The sequence below is a fragment of the Genypterus blacodes genome, unplaced genomic scaffold (assembly GCF_046128005.1).
Source record: "Genypterus blacodes isolate CSIRO-AG114 ecotype Tasmania unplaced genomic scaffold, CSIRO-AGI_Gbla_v1 ptg000115l_1, whole genome shotgun sequence".
NCBI lineage: Eukaryota > Metazoa > Chordata > Actinopteri > Ophidiiformes > Ophidiidae > Genypterus > Genypterus blacodes.
In genome coordinates, this window is record NW_027466919.1 from 222781 (window position 1) to 237759 (window position 14979).

Sequence of the window (14979 nt, forward strand, 5' to 3'; positions counted from 1 at the left end):
ATCTGTAATTTAAAATAGTTGTGCATATTACAAACTATCCATATCACAATCAGAGTCATCAAGTTCTTAACTCACAGTGCCTTTGGTAGCTTTGTAACTATTAAGGTCAAATGAATGTGCAAACACATACCAGGAATGATATTACAAACACAAGTTATATTGTTGCTCTTGATCTCATCCATCTGTGGCAGCCTGAGAACTGATAAATCTAATAACTCAAATATACATTTACATAACATTGTACACAGTACCAAATGAAGCCATCAAGACAGAATTACATTCTGTGCCACAGTCACAATTATTTGCATAACTGACAGTCCTTGAGAGCGTCACTAACACCAGCCAGACCTACGCAAACAATCACACATACAGTATGGGCTAACGCAGCCAGTCCCCAAACATGCCTATGTGCATAGTCACAGGCCTCCGTAAAAATGTATCCCATAAGAATATAATTATTTCATAATTGTAATAGCTACAGCATATTATTTAATAATGTGTGCATTTCATCAGAGGCAGAAGTGAACACAATATAAGTTGGCTGCTGATAAAAGCAACATCAGTCCATTCATTCATCCATCCATCCTCCTGTTTGGCACCCTACCTGTTTGGGAACCTATCCTAGCATGTACTAGATTAGACATGCCCAAGCACCCATGTTAGTCTTACACATATAGACAGACAGACACTATATGGGCAATTTACAACTCTTATTACTAAACAAAAATACCTAAACAACATCTTGTAATGCGTTCATGGGGTTCAGTCCTGGTCTGCCCAGAGATGAAACTGAACAGTCTCACTGCATAACTAGTCACAGACAAGCTTCCAGAAGAACAACAGTGACCTCTTCTGTTCAAAGACAATATTACAGAAAAATATACACGCGATAATTCAGAAACAGATAAACTCTCAAAACTGAAATGGTATTTTATCAAAACATTTAGGCATAAAGTTGTTGTTTTTTACTGACAAACAGTATTGAGGGTTACAGTTTTGTGATCACACAGGCAACATTCATGGTGATTTTATTTAGCATCATTTAGTAGAATACTATATTCTATGGCATTGATGAACTGAAGCAGTTTTATAAAAAAGTAATGTCCGACATTCCATACAAAATCAGACAGCAATAACATAATAAACACATGTTTTCTCTACTCTGCCATCACAAAGTAGAACAAATCTGCAGATGGCTTCACACGTAGAAATTATCTTTTCAAAATTCCCTTTGATTTCAGTTCCATGTTCTGTTTTTTAAGTACAGGCTAGGAAGCAACATATTAACTCCAACTGGAATTCATTGCAGTTAATAATAAATTCACAATTCTCAAGATAAATCGGCATTTTAAAGTTTAGTCTGCAACCAGAAAGACGCTGATGCTGGAATGGTGAAACATGGATCTGTCACCAAGCAAAAAGTTACAAGTTGCAAAGTTTAAATTACTTATGTCAAAGCAAGGGTCATGTTGCTGGCAGTTAGAGGTAAGTAAAAATAGCATGTTTATTATACTTTATCATTATCGAAGCTAGTTAACTAGTGATTGTGGTGAGCATTGTTGTGAGAAGTGAAGAAATACAGAGAAAGATTCTCAAACAGAGTCAAATTATTTTCATGGATAGTGCAGTCTCCTCTTCACGGTGTGGATCAGAAAACTGACAGAGACTTACAGCGGTTGAAGTGTTGCTTGCCGATGTTGGATTCATTTTTTTAAATGTAGTAATTTACAGTGAGTGATATCTAGTTAAATAAGTTACCCAAGTTAGATCATCATTGTATTGGCAGGATCTAAGTTTCTCATCTATAAAATGTTTTTATCATGTATTCTGATTTAGCAACTTTGATGTGACTGATTTCAATGATGCATGTAAAATAATTTTTGTCATTATTTGTCATCGATCATGAATCGATTGCACTGGATCACTATTATAAGCGGATTGTATGGCGATTGGAGATTATCAGGACGGTGAACACAGGAATCCCCCAAGGCTGTGTTCTCAGTCCACTCCTGTACACTCTCTTCACATATGATTGCGTGGCCTCCCAGTCTGGCACTAGCATCATAAAGTTTGCTGATGACACCACAGTCATTGGGCTGGTGACAGACGGGGAGGAGATGTCGTATAGGAGGGAAGTGGCGGGGCTGGTTGCCTGGTGTCAGATCAATACCCTCTCCTTAAACGCTGAGAAGACTAAGGAGATGATTATTGACCCCAGGAAGAGGCGACAGCAGCACACTCCACTGTACATAGGTGACACTGAGGTAGAGAGGGTCAAGAACTTCAAATTCTTGGGGACACACCTCAGTGAGGACTTCGGCTGGTCACACAACACCCGCCAGCTCCTCATGAAAGGGCAGCAGAGACTGTACTTCCTAAGGAGACTGAGGAAGTTTGGCATGTCAGCCAAGATCCTCAGTAACTTCTACAGAGGTGCAGTGGAGAGCGTCATCACTTACGGCATCACAGTGTGGCACGGCAGCTGCACTGTGCAGAACAGGAAGGCTCTGCAACGGCTGATAAAAACAGCGCAGCACATCACCAGGGCAGCCCTCCCACCACTTCAGGACATTTACACAACAAGGGCCGTCAAGGGGGCCCAAAACATTACAAAGGACAATACCCACCCCAACACAGCCTGTTTACACTCCTGCCTTCAGGAAGGCGTTACAGGAGTGCCAAAGCAAGGACGACACGTCTGGCAAACAGCTTCTTCCCACAGGCCATCAGACTGCTAAATAAACTTTGAACTCTGCCCCCACCCCCTCACCCCACTCCACTATGTGCAATAACAATCAAAATAATCTGTACACTCTGCACTTTAAATAAACATACCTACCTCCACTCTGCACCCTTGTACATTTTTTATTGCATTTTTGTTTCGCAAGAATATTTGCATTATTTTCTATTTTTTATATATTTCTTTATTTCGTTTAGTACTTTTTTATTTTATATTATTTGCACTATTTTATTTTATTTGCATGTCGGGAGGCGAAAAAAACAAAGAAAGAATTTCATTACACACTGTAAACTGTGTTTATCTGCTGTGTATATGACAATAAACATCTTGAATCTTGAATCTTGAATCAGTTCAAATCGGGCTATAATTTGTTGTGAAAAAATGCAGTCCGTACTTTATTCAAGAGAAGATGGTTGAAGAATATATTGGAATATCGATGAGACAAGTTTGATGTTTATTTCCGGGAATCATTATATTAACTGAATAATAAATAATCTGTAGATTTATCAACTCATCGAGAAAAAAAAAATCTGTAGAAAAATCAGCCCTAGAGCCAACACAAACCATACCACCGGATTGTATTTTCACTTGAAAATTTTCCCATTTCCTCTGAAAGATGGTCTTTGTTGAAGAGAGAAAAAAGGCAGAATAACAACAAAAGGAACAAATGTTAGCAGAGTGAGGTGAGCCAACAATGATCTGAATGCAGAAGTTCAGGTGGATGTAGGCTCATGGATGCTGTTCTGGTTGCTGCCTTAAAAGCCTTGTAGGGACTTCATATACAGTGTAAATGCTAACAGTTGGTGGTAATCATTGGCTCTGAGGCCTCTTGGTGAGGCTCATTCTCTTTGCATCTTGAGGTTCCAGTTAGTGGTGTCAAAGGTTGTGCAGGGTGCTCCACTTTAACTTTAAACACATCCCACTTCTCTGGAAGTAGTCCTTTGTTGAAGATCAGAAAAGCCAGGTAGGAGAACAACAGGATGGAAGCAAAGGCAGCCAGCATGGAGATGGTCTTAACTGGAGAATACTGGATGTAAACACCATCCTCAAGAGTGCATCCTGGGAAGTAGAGTACAGGTGGCATCCCTAATGATGGTTTGCCACTCAACAGTCTTAATACAACCCCCACTAGCAAGCCCATAACAACCCCGTAACCATTGGAGATGTTGAAGAACAGGACGCAGAGGAGCTGAGGGAAGATTAAGATGTAGGCTATCTCTGAGGAAAGGAACCAGAACATGATGATGCTGTTTTTCAAGTTTGTGAGGGATGTACCAACCACAACTGTTACCATCACAACAACTCGGATCATCCACTGTTTTTCTCTTTCTGATGCCTGAAAGAGAAGAAAGAAGAAGGGAGGAAGAACTGGTGGGTTGGAATGAGCAGAGACTCACATTTTTAACAATCATATCCTTCACCTCCCATTTAATTTCTCCACACTTTTCTTCATTGGTTCTCAATGAAGAAAAGATTGCCAGTCCATCACAGGGCACACAAACAACACTCGCCCTCACATTTACACCTAAGGACAATTTGGAGTCACCGAACTAACCCATTTATAATCCATAGGGTGTCAATTTAGAAATATACATATTTTTTGACCTGAGGCCTGAGGATGTTATAGATATTAGAAGTGAAGATGGAGGCTGCAGACAGCAAAGCAGAGTCAGCTGATGACATAACAGCAGCAGCAATGGCAGCAATACTAATGATGGAGATGTAGGATGGTGTGAGGTGCTGCAAGGTGATGGGCATGATGAGAGCTGCCTCCCCACGTTCAAATGGAGATGGAGAACCATGAGAAGTCAGGTTCCAGTCTGAAGAAAAGAAAGATGAAGATTACTGGTTGCATAGATTCTTTGAGGTATTCCTTCTTTTACTTACATATGTAATGATACACTAAAACGTGCTTTATTTTCAATTTACAGTGTCATTTTCATTACACTTGTACAAGGTGCATGTCTCTGCTACCTAGTTCATTGATAGTCAAAACAATTGCCAATGTCACTAGTTAACAACAACAACAATCAGATTTTGTTCAGTTTTGTTTTTAGATGTGGCTGAATTTATCGAAAGTGAAAGTCATGACAATCTTGCATGTGCCTGTGAAGAAACACAAACACACCTGAGCTACCTAGCAAGGCTCACTGTAGTGGAGACTGTACTAGAGGATGTATCTCCGTGAAAAAAGTGTGTTTTGGACTAAAACAAAAGTGAAACACAGAGACTGATCGAGTGGATGCAATTAATAACACAAGCTAGGGGCCCCCAAAATGTAAATAGTGCTACTTTTAATTCTAAAACAAACATTAGGATCTGTTTTATTGTACAATCAGTTAGTAGCCTACTGGACTGCTGTGCTTTTGTGCAGGTAAGGTTGGCTAAGGTTGATAATTTCCCAACTTTTCATTACATCCATTTGTTTTGCTAGGTGGAGCTTTGCGTAATGTCAACCATTCAACCGAGACCTCTTATTTGGTTCAGAACTAGTCTTGGATCACAACAAACGTCCCAGAGATCCAGAGAAGTCATAAGAGACCAGTTGCTTAAACCACTTTCTATGTGGTGTATGTGTGTGGTGATGATGACATACCTGTCGATGCGGCCACCGCCCCAATCAGTATAGAGGGTATCAAAAATATTGGGATACAGAAAGCAGCAACGTAGCATGCAGTTTTGGCAGAAGCTGAGGATGAAGCAGATAAGGTCCTCTGGTGGAAGGCTTGATATCCCATACTCCCAAGTGTCTTGAAAGTAAAATAGTGAATAGTGAATTAAGTCTGCATAAAAAAAATCACTGTGGTTACTTCCAAACCTTTCCCCCAAGGAATTTAGTATTCAGCAATTCATCATCTCAAACAGACTTTTGCAAAGAGCGCATTATATCTTGATTGAGGTGATAATATCTCAGACTGTGTCAGTACCTGTCATGATCCATCACTCATATCGTGCACTCAGCACTTGGTTACAAACATCACTAGACAAGGTTAGCCAGATTGTTTTACATCTTTCCAAGCAGTCCAGCGTTCCTAGTTTTCATTGCCTATCCTTCCCTTGATTCTTGTATTTTGACCCAGTTTGTCTCTGCCTTTTTGTCAAATCTCTGCCCGCCTTGACCAAGTGGGTTTTTGCCTGTGCCTATATCATCCTGTTTTTTTGTGTGGTGACCTCAGCCTGACCTTGATTAAAGCCTGTCGATGACATAGACACTGTTTGCGAGTAGGTCTTTGCCAGATTGTCTTACATCTAACTAAGCACTTGCTGTCCTAGTTTGCATTGCCTGTTCCTCTCTTGGTTCTTGTATTTTGACTCAGTTTGTCTTTGATCTTTGCCCTGTCCCATTGTACACATGCCTGCTCTTCTGCTGCTACTTTTTTAAACCTGAAAACCTTTGATCATCATTATCAACAAGTTCATGACTGTTTCCACATTTTTCAGATTCGAGGAATTTGTAAATGTATAATCTTCACAAAATAGTCACCATGAAAATTGATTCCTAACTGGTAGATAAAAGCATTCAATAAGGCTAAACTAAACTAAAGTGACAGTGAGATGTCACACAAAAGGAAATTAATATGGTGTGAAATTAGACGAGTTTTGAGCATTGCATTAATACTTTACATCCTGCCACATCACACCTAAACTACAATAGATCAATTTCAGTTTCAGGTGTAAAGCATTTTGCCTCAAATATGTCAAGACTCTTTCAACCTTTGTGTAATGAATCATAAGGTCACCTGTCATGGTAAAGATCCCCACTACAGGGTGGAGGTTTCGGTTTGCCAGCAGGGTCATATCCATGCTGTTTGCTGCATGCTCCTTTTGTTTTCTTTTGGCCTTGATGGAAGCCCATATGCCAGTTCTAAGGACCAGCAGATAGAAAACCACCATTGCTATGACTCCTGCAATGTTAAGAGCCATGATGTTCACTGATACTGTATGACTGTCCTCCCCTGCAAGTGGAATTATAACTGTGAGGCAGGCACTGCCTAGCCGCACCGCCTCTCTTTCTTCTGTTGCTTGACCAGAAGACCAATTGTCGACAGTGTTGCATGATAGCGCAGTCATTCTGCCTGAGGCTTTCTCCTAACCTGAAGAAACTGCGAGATAGTCATCAGGCTTTCTGTCTGTCCTGTTTGTTTGGTTAGGTGTTTGGAGCTTTGGTTAGTTTTCTTTGAAACATTGCACCTTTCACATCACAAATCCAGACTCAGAATACCCTACTGATATTACAGATTCACATTTTTTTTTATTGTTACATTACTTTGACTGTGTACATTTTTTTCCGCAAAGTGTCACGTCAAAAAGTCACGAGTGTAATTTTGTTAGTGAGTCTATCTTTCATCTTTCACCACAGTCATATACTTACATACAGTCATGTTCAGTCAACTCGTCCTTGATATTCAGTCTAAACACACTTTTGTTATGTTGGAGTCACACTATGACAGAATTACATTCTGTGCTACAGTCAACTGAAAGTCCTTGACAGTCCTGACCCAGCCACACCTAACCCCATAAACACACATATTGAGTAGACCAGATAGAGAGCATTCTTGAGATTGAGACACAGGCATCTGAAACCTTATGGGGCTTGCAAAACCTGACATACCTGATCACAGACAGCACTGAAATTTGAGTACAAAAAGCCGATGAGCTCACTGTTTAATGTCTATGATTTTTGTTTCACTACTTGGTCAGACTATTTGTGCATTGTTATCACACAGGCAACATTCATGATTATATTCAGCATCATTTGGTTGAGTACTATATTCTATGGCATTGATGAACTGAAGCAGTTTTAGACATTTGCAGCTGACATTCCTCTTCACTCTTCTGCAGGTCTGATCAGCAGCCACATGAGATGTTTGGGACAACATTTATCATTGCTAAAAAAAGAGAATGAGTCAACATTATGTCCGCTAAAGACATAAATTAAACAATTATATGTATGCCACAAGTATCTGCATAATGTGCCTGTCCAAATGACTTAAGATGAGACCATATTCAGCAAGTGAATAATGCAGGAAATCCTAAAGTGTCACATCGTGAAAGTAAGAAAGCAATGATTATTATATCATTAATTTCTTTTACAGGAATGGTAAAACAAATAATAAAGCAACTCTGCAGATGGATTCACACATAGAAATTATCTTTTCAAAAATGCCTTTAATTTCAGGTCCATTTTCTGGTTTTTAAGTATAGATTGAATAACTGACAAGGGTTTGTTCACAAGATGATATTAACTCCCACTGGAATAAAATCCCTTTAATAAGAAATCCAGAATTCTCAAGCAAAATCAGCATTTTAAAGTTTTGTCTGCAACCAGAAAGACGCTGCTGCTGGATTGGTGAAACGGGAATCTGTTACCAAGCAAAAAGTAATGTTTACATTACTTATGTCAAAGCCTGGGTGATGCTACCGGCAGTTAGAGGTGAGTAAAAGTAGCATGTTTATTATTGTTTCTCATTATCTAAGCTAGTTAACTAGTGATTGTGGTGGAAATTGTTGTGAGAAGTGAAGAAATTAAGAAAGTCCAAGTAAAAAGTTGTCTTAATGTTTTACATTACTTTTTATTGCAGTTACTGCTGTGTTATTGTTTCCTTCAGCAGTGCCTATGGGTGTTGGTGACTGAGGTGACGAGTTTTACTTTAAAAATGTAACACATCTTAGGAAGTTGTCCTTTGTTGAAGATAGAGAAAAGGTAGAGAACAACAAAAGGAACACATTTAGAAGGTCAGGTGGATGTAGGCTGATGGATGCTGTTCTGGTTGCTGCCTTAAAAGCCTTGTAGGGACTTCATATACAGTGTAAATGCTAACATTTGGTGGTAATCATTGGCTCTGAGGCCTCTTGGTGAGGCTCGTTCTCTTTGCATCTTGAGGGTCCAGTGAGTGGTGTCAAAGGTTGTGCAGGTTGCTGCACTTGAACTTTAAACACATCCCACTTCTCTGGAAGTAGTCCTTTGTTGAAGATCAGAGAAGCCAGGTAGGAGAACAACAGGATGGAAGCAAAGGCAGCCAGCATGGAGATGGTCTTAACTGGAGAATACTGGATGTAAACACCATCCTCAAGAGTGCACCCTGGGAAGTGGAGTACAGGTGGCAGCCCTAATGATGGTTCTCCACTCAACAGTCTTAATACAACCCCCAACAGCAAGCCCATAACAACCCCGTAACCATTGGCGATGTTGAAGTAGAGGACACAGACGAGCTGAGGGAAGATTACGATGTAGGCTATCTCAGCGGAAAGGAACCAGAACATGATGATGCTGTTTTTTACGTGTGTGAGGGATGTAGCAACCAGACCTGTTACCACCACAACAACTCGGATCACCCACTGTTTTTCTCTTTCTGATGCCTGAATGAGAGGAAAGAAGAAGGGAGGAAGAATTCCAAGAATGGTCAGTTGGAATGAGCAGAGACTGACATATTTAACAATCATATCCTTCGCTACCCGTTTTATTTCTCCACACTTTTCTTCATTGGTGCTCTGCACTACGTTCACTTCTCTTCAGTCTTTGTTTCAACCATCCATTATCCATTACCACCTATCCACCAGTGGGTCCCTGGAGTCAGTCCAAGCTGTTAACGGGCAGGGTACATCCTGGTCAGATCGCCAGTCCATCACACGGCACACAGACACAAACAACACTCACACCTAAGGACAATTTAGAGTCACAATCTGACAACAGTCAGATTAACCTGACTGTCGGAGGAAGCTGGAGTACCCGGCAAGGTCACACAGCAAGGCCCTTGTCTCGTACCCACAACCTTCTTACTGTGAGGCACAAGTGCTAACCACTGCACCACTGTGCCACCCACTGCTTCAACCATGACAACATTAAAAAGTGATCAATTTACTGATCACTTTTCCATAGTGTGTGAAATTAGAAATGTACTTATTTTTTTACCTGAGGCCTGAGGATGTTATAGATATTAGAAGTGAAGATGGAGGCTACAGACAGCAAAGCAGAGTCAGCCGATGACATAACAGCAGCAGCAACGGCAGCAATACCAATGATGGAGATGTAGGATGGTGTGAGGTGCTGCAGGGTGATGGGCATGATGAGAGCTGCCTCCCCACGTTCAAATGGAGATGGAGAACCATATGAAGTCAGGTTCCAGTCTGAAGAAAAGAAAGATGATGATAACCGGTTACATAGATTCTTTCACAGCTATTCCTTCATTTTCTTTTACCAATATGGCCTGTGAAGTTAAGCATCCTTTTAAACACAATAAGGTGTCCTGACTCAAGAAAATACTGGACAATTTGATGGTGAGAAAAATTCTGCTTTATTTTGCCAATCCCATTATTTCTTATCTTGTGACACCATGTAGTTATGTCGTGATTACACAATGTTTAAACCTACAGTTGGTTAAAGAAAAGTCAAAACACACACACTTCACCTCATTAAGTTCTGATACAAATCTTTAATTAGAGTGCTCCTTCTTTCTGTGTTAAACCTTTAATCACAGCAAGGCAGCATCCAAGAGCCAGTGTCAAACATGACTCCATGCACATCAACCCCACACAGCACAGCACAATGGTGGAGCCACCAAAACTAAGTCTTTAGCATTATTAGCCCACTGGGCTGCTGTGCCTTTTTCCAGGTCAGGTTCAAAATATCCAAACTTTCCATTGCATCTATTTGTTTTGCTAAAGCTAGGTGGAGTTCTGCGTAATGTCAACAATGCAAATGCAGACTTCTCTTCTTCATCAATGAACATGTCGCTCTGTAATTTGGTTCAGAACTTCTTTTGGATCACAACAAGCGTTCTAGAGATGCAGAAACTTTTGAGATCAGAGACCAGCTGCTTAAACCAGTTTCAATGTGGTTGTTTTAGTCAGCAGTGGACTTGCATAGTTCAGACCTGTCCAAATGAATCACACCAAGGGGGGTAATAACTGACTGAACCAGACAGAACCACACATGTGAAAACACAAAGTGTCTGTTTTCTAACAAAGAAACAGTTCATTCCATGATGCAGACATACCTGTCGATGCTGCCACCGCCCCAATCAGTATAGAGGGTATCCCAAATATTGGGATAAGGCAGGCAGCAGCATAGCATGCAGTTTTGGCAGCAGCAGAAGATGAAGCAGACAAGGTCCTCTGGTGGAAGATTTGATATCCCATACTCCCAAGTGCCTTGAAAGTAAAATTGAATGAGTTTAATGATTCTGCTTAAAGAAATGAGAGATGTATCTGCTGCTGATTAAAATTACATGATTAAAGCTTCATCATACTTTCTTATTTTGTCCGCTGTGTCCATCTACCTGGTTCATGTCAACACCCAAGTTGTCTACATTAACTAGCTTAAAGTTTTAATGGAAATGAACAAAAACCTTTGATCAAAGTTCAGTTCAGAATGTCTGGATCTGGATGTCTAGATGGCACAGTTGTTGTTACTTTCTCTTACCAAAAATAAGAAATAATCAATCCACTTTCCAGTCATTTTTGCCTCCAGTTTACCAAACCAGGGAGCATGGAGGGTGTTGTTTAATCCTGTCTGAGTGATGTCCAATGAGGCAGGGTTCATCAGGATGAAGGGCACACAGAGCCACTGCAGGAACACGTGAATGACAAACACATCTCTTAAGCTTGAATATAAACAAATTTTTTTTCGGTTGCTTGCACAGGGACAAATAACTGTAACTGTTTGAACCTTCATATCAGAACAAAGATCAGATTCCAACCCACTGACATGGGCCAGTTATGTCTGTAGGTTACATGACAAAACCAGAGAAAGAAGTCATTTGTTCTGTAGATGTGTTTGGTCAAACTGGAATGCATCAGAATGTCAGATTCGTTTGGCACCTCATCACTTTGATCCCAAAAGAAATCCCTTACTTTGATCCTTCCAAAGTCAAACATGTCAAATTATTATTAAAATAATGCTAACTGAAAATGTTTCAATGCCGGTTCAAGTCCCTGCCTCTGTAATGGGTGGTAATGTAATGTAAGTCGCTTTGGATAAAAGCGTCTGCTAAATGATCGTAATGTAATGTAATGTTTAAAAGAACTAAACTTACCAAGCTAACGAACATGAGGGTGAGCTGTATAATGTCTGTGTAGGCCACAGAGTAGAGACCTCCCAGCAGTGTGTAGATAATGACCACAACAGAAGAGATCCAGATGCTGACATTGAAGGGCAACTCCAGAATCACACTTAGGGTTACACCTACCACACACACACACAATGCACAACACCTTCAAATGTTAAGCCTGACAGCCAAGCATTCAGCAAAATACTCGAAGACATGGGGGAAGCAAGACATTTTTTGTCAAAAATTAATTTAATTTGCTCTTTACTGGATTGAGTTGCTTTTGCAAGTTACTTGGTTGTTACCTCATATTGTCCAAATCTATGCATGAAGGGAGAACTAAAGCTAGGCAGTTGGCCGCCCACCTAGCTAGGTTAACCAGTTGGTTTGGGAGAGAAAGGAATGAGACACACAGAAGCACAGCAACGAATGAAATTAACACAAGGAATGCATGGTTTTCATCTCTACAGGACAGGTTCCACAACAAGCTGTGAGACAAGAGGGCAAAGAAACATGGATATGCACAGATAGAGAGGGAAGGAGAAGAGAGGACATTAGTGCATCATGGGAAGTCCCCAAGCAGTCGAGGCCTATAGCAGCATAACTAGGGGCTGGTCCGTGGCAAGCCTTGACGGTCGGTCCTAACTGTAAGCTTTAAAATGGAAAGTTTTAAGCCGAAAATGGGGAGGTATGTCGGAAAAATCCTTACTGTACCTAAACCAATGAGTGTCCCAGGCACCCACATGATATCCAGTGCAAGTGAACCCAGGGACAGAAGAGCTGTTAATCCTTTTCCATACTTGATGGTGAAAGGGTCCATCATGGTCACATATCTTCTGTCTCTCATTGGCTGAGCAAAGAACAAGCCACCTTTGTAAGAAATGAGAATGTAAACATTATACTATACATATCTTTAAGAGAAGAAACAGTAAACAGAACAGCAGATATTGTACTTGTAGGAGGACCGAGCAGAGAGTCCCCCTACGTGTTCGTTGGATTGGTGAGTTGAATGAGGAAAAGACGGACTGAAACTTCCAGAGAGTTAATTGTGATAAAAACGGAAGCAGCGCTGGTCATCTCTTCTGCATGCGATGAAGAAAGGCCACAATTATCTCCAGACGTTTGCCTAAATGCTGTAAACTCGGGGCGTTCCCAAGCTCAAGAAGACGCTGCAGTCAGAAAGCTTCGGATTTCTTGGCTGGTGGTTGCCACCAATATATAAGCTATATGCTGGCGGGGGTGCACAGGCATGTCATGTCCTGACTGTTTGTAGATGGTCATCCCCTGGTAATTTTCAAGTTATCTTCAGGTTATCTACAGCTGCAGAACCTCCTGGACTTTTATTGCAAGGTGCCAGTCCCTGCACATCTGTGTAATCACAAAATCTTAGCCCTATAGCTTTTAGAATGGGCAACATAAGTTTACTGCAGGTAAAATAGTTTTACTACAGGGAGAGTCTGTCTGTGTGTCTTATCTCCAGACTTGTCGGTGCCAGCACTCTGGCTACTGTGAACTATGTTGACCCCAGCTTCTTCATTCCATTCTATATATTTTTCTATATATTTACCATTAATGTTCTATCTCAACATACTTTATATAAAAAAATAGTATTAAGTTGTAAAGATATAAAGATGTGGTCACAGTGTCACACATTGACATTTGGGGCTGCGAGGCCACGCCTGTACCCCTGGTTCACCTTCAACCCCACAGAAACAGACACAGCACAGGCAAATATTGTGCTTATTATAATTATAAAATCTCACCTATGATAAATGATGCAGAGTATGCAATAAACGTTGTGACAGCCCAGTTAAGTCCCATCGAGGGCAAGTACACCATCTCACTGGTGCCAACGATGATGCTTCCTCCTACCCATGTAGCTACAAGGTGAATACACAAATACAGAGAAATTAGTTCATTAAATGATCGCGTTCGACTGGTCGATCGCGATCCACAATGTGACAATGTGGGTCGATCGCATCGCATACCAAAAAAAAACATTTTTTTCTTTTAAGCATATCGTTAAAAGTTAGCCGACACCGGCAAGTACGCCGTTGCACACCCGGCCAAGTCGGCACCCTCATCTAATGGTCTATGAGAATAAAGTAGAGAGTGCACAAGACAGTGTTGTTATAGGTTGTAAAGTAATACATTCATTTGACTTGAAATCCAATGCTGCTGAGAAATGCTAATGCATGATAATGGCAAATTAGTCATCATCAAAATTGATACCTAACTGGTAGATCATAGCATTCAATAAGGCCAATAAAATAAAGTAACAGTGAGATGTCACACAAAAATAAATTACTATGGTGAGAGATTATTAGGTTTGAGAATTGCATTAATATTTTGCATCCAGCCACATCACACTTAAACTACAATCAATTTCAGTTTTAGGTGTAAAGCATTTTGCCTCAAATATGTCAAGACTCTTTCAACCTTTGTGTAATGAATCATAAGGTCACCTGTCATGGTGAAGATCCCCACTACAGGGTGGAGGTTTCGGTTTGCCAGCAGGGTCATATCCATGCTGTTTGCTGCATGCTTCTTTTGTTTTCTTTTGGCCTTGAAGGAAGCCCATATGCCAGTTCCAAGGACCAGCAGATAGAAAACAACTATTGCTATGACTCCCGCAATGTTAACAGCCATGATGTTCACTGAGACCGTATGACTGTCCTCCCCTGCAAGTTGTATTAAATCTGTGAGGCAGGCACCGCCTCTCGCACCGCCTCTCGCACCGCCTCTCGCACCGCCTCTCGGGTTGCCTCCCCGCACTGCTGTGCTGTTGTTCCACCAGAATTTAGATTCATTGTCATTATTGCTACATCGTAGTTTGCATTGTTTTCAGATTTAATTTGGTTAGTGCTCGTTTGTTGCTCTGGATAAAAGCGCTTAAATTACCCCTACTTAATTATCATGCTGCCAATCGTTGAGTGACCTTTCACAGTGAATATCCCCACTGAACAGTACATATTTCAATTTCCCAGTAGGTTTCATTGAGATTCAGCCTCTGATGCCCTGATGCGGATGTATGAGTGTGCTGATGTCTTGCTGCCTGCTATGGCTTTCCCATTTCTATGTCCTATGCTTCTTAGAATGGTGAGAATGGTAAGGGACGCAATGTTTCTTGAGTAAAACATCATCCATTATCTCATGATAGATCGATTTGTTTCTTCCTTTAAGTGAGTTATC

At 40.8% G+C, this 14979-nt stretch overlaps 2 protein-coding genes across 2 annotated transcripts; both read right to left on the reverse strand.

Moving 5' to 3' along the window:
* Window positions 1-3533: 3533 nt before the first annotated feature.
* On the reverse strand, window positions 3534-6664 carry LOC143009762 (high-affinity choline transporter 1-like). The gene is made up of 4 exons (XM_076161828.1): window positions 6506-6664; window positions 5337-5490; window positions 4346-4560; window positions 3534-4076 (listed from the first exon to the last, which is right to left on the reverse strand). The coding sequence occupies exons 1-4, from the start codon at window positions 6662-6664 to the stop codon at window positions 3534-3536; spliced, it is 1071 nt and encodes a 356-aa protein (XP_076017943.1).
* Window positions 6665-8557: 1893 nt separating this feature from the next.
* Window positions 8558-14436, reverse strand: LOC143009763 (high-affinity choline transporter 1-like). The gene is made up of 8 exons (XM_076161829.1): window positions 14253-14436; window positions 13551-13667; window positions 12502-12657; window positions 11776-11924; window positions 11163-11306; window positions 10738-10891; window positions 9654-9868; window positions 8558-9100 (listed from the first exon to the last, which is right to left on the reverse strand). Exons 1-8 carry the CDS (start codon window positions 14434-14436, stop codon window positions 8558-8560), a joined length of 1662 nt encoding a protein of 553 aa, XP_076017944.1.
* Window positions 14437-14979: the final 543 nt, after the last annotated feature.

What these genes read in the sequence shown, in the direction of transcription:
- LOC143009762 (XM_076161828.1), bottom strand. Translation starts at nt 6,664, where the DNA reads ATGGCTCTTAACATTGCAGGAGTCATAGCAATGGTGGTTTTCTATCTG. An exon ending in CAAACCGAAACCTCCACCCT is followed by an intron (nt 5,491 to 6,505) that starts GTAGTGGGGATC and finishes TTTACTTTCAAG; the next exon opens with ACACTTGGGAGTATGGGATA. An exon ending in GGCGGTGGCCGCATCGACAG is followed by an intron (nt 4,561 to 5,336) that starts GTATGTCATCAT and finishes TCTTTTCTTCAG; the next exon opens with ACTGGAACCTGACTTCTCAT.
- LOC143009763 (XM_076161829.1), bottom strand. Translation starts at nt 14,436, where the DNA reads ATGGCTGTTAACATTGCGGGAGTCATAGCAATAGTTGTTTTCTATCTG. An exon ending in CCCTCATGTTCGTTAGCTTG is followed by an intron (nt 11,307 to 11,775) that starts GTAAGTTTAGTT and finishes GTGTTCCTGCAG; the next exon opens with TGGCTCTGTGTGCCCTTCAT. An exon ending in GGCGGTGGCAGCATCGACAG is followed by an intron (nt 9,869 to 10,737) that starts GTATGTCTGCAT and finishes TCTTTTCTTCAG; the next exon opens with ACTGGAACCTGACTTCATAT.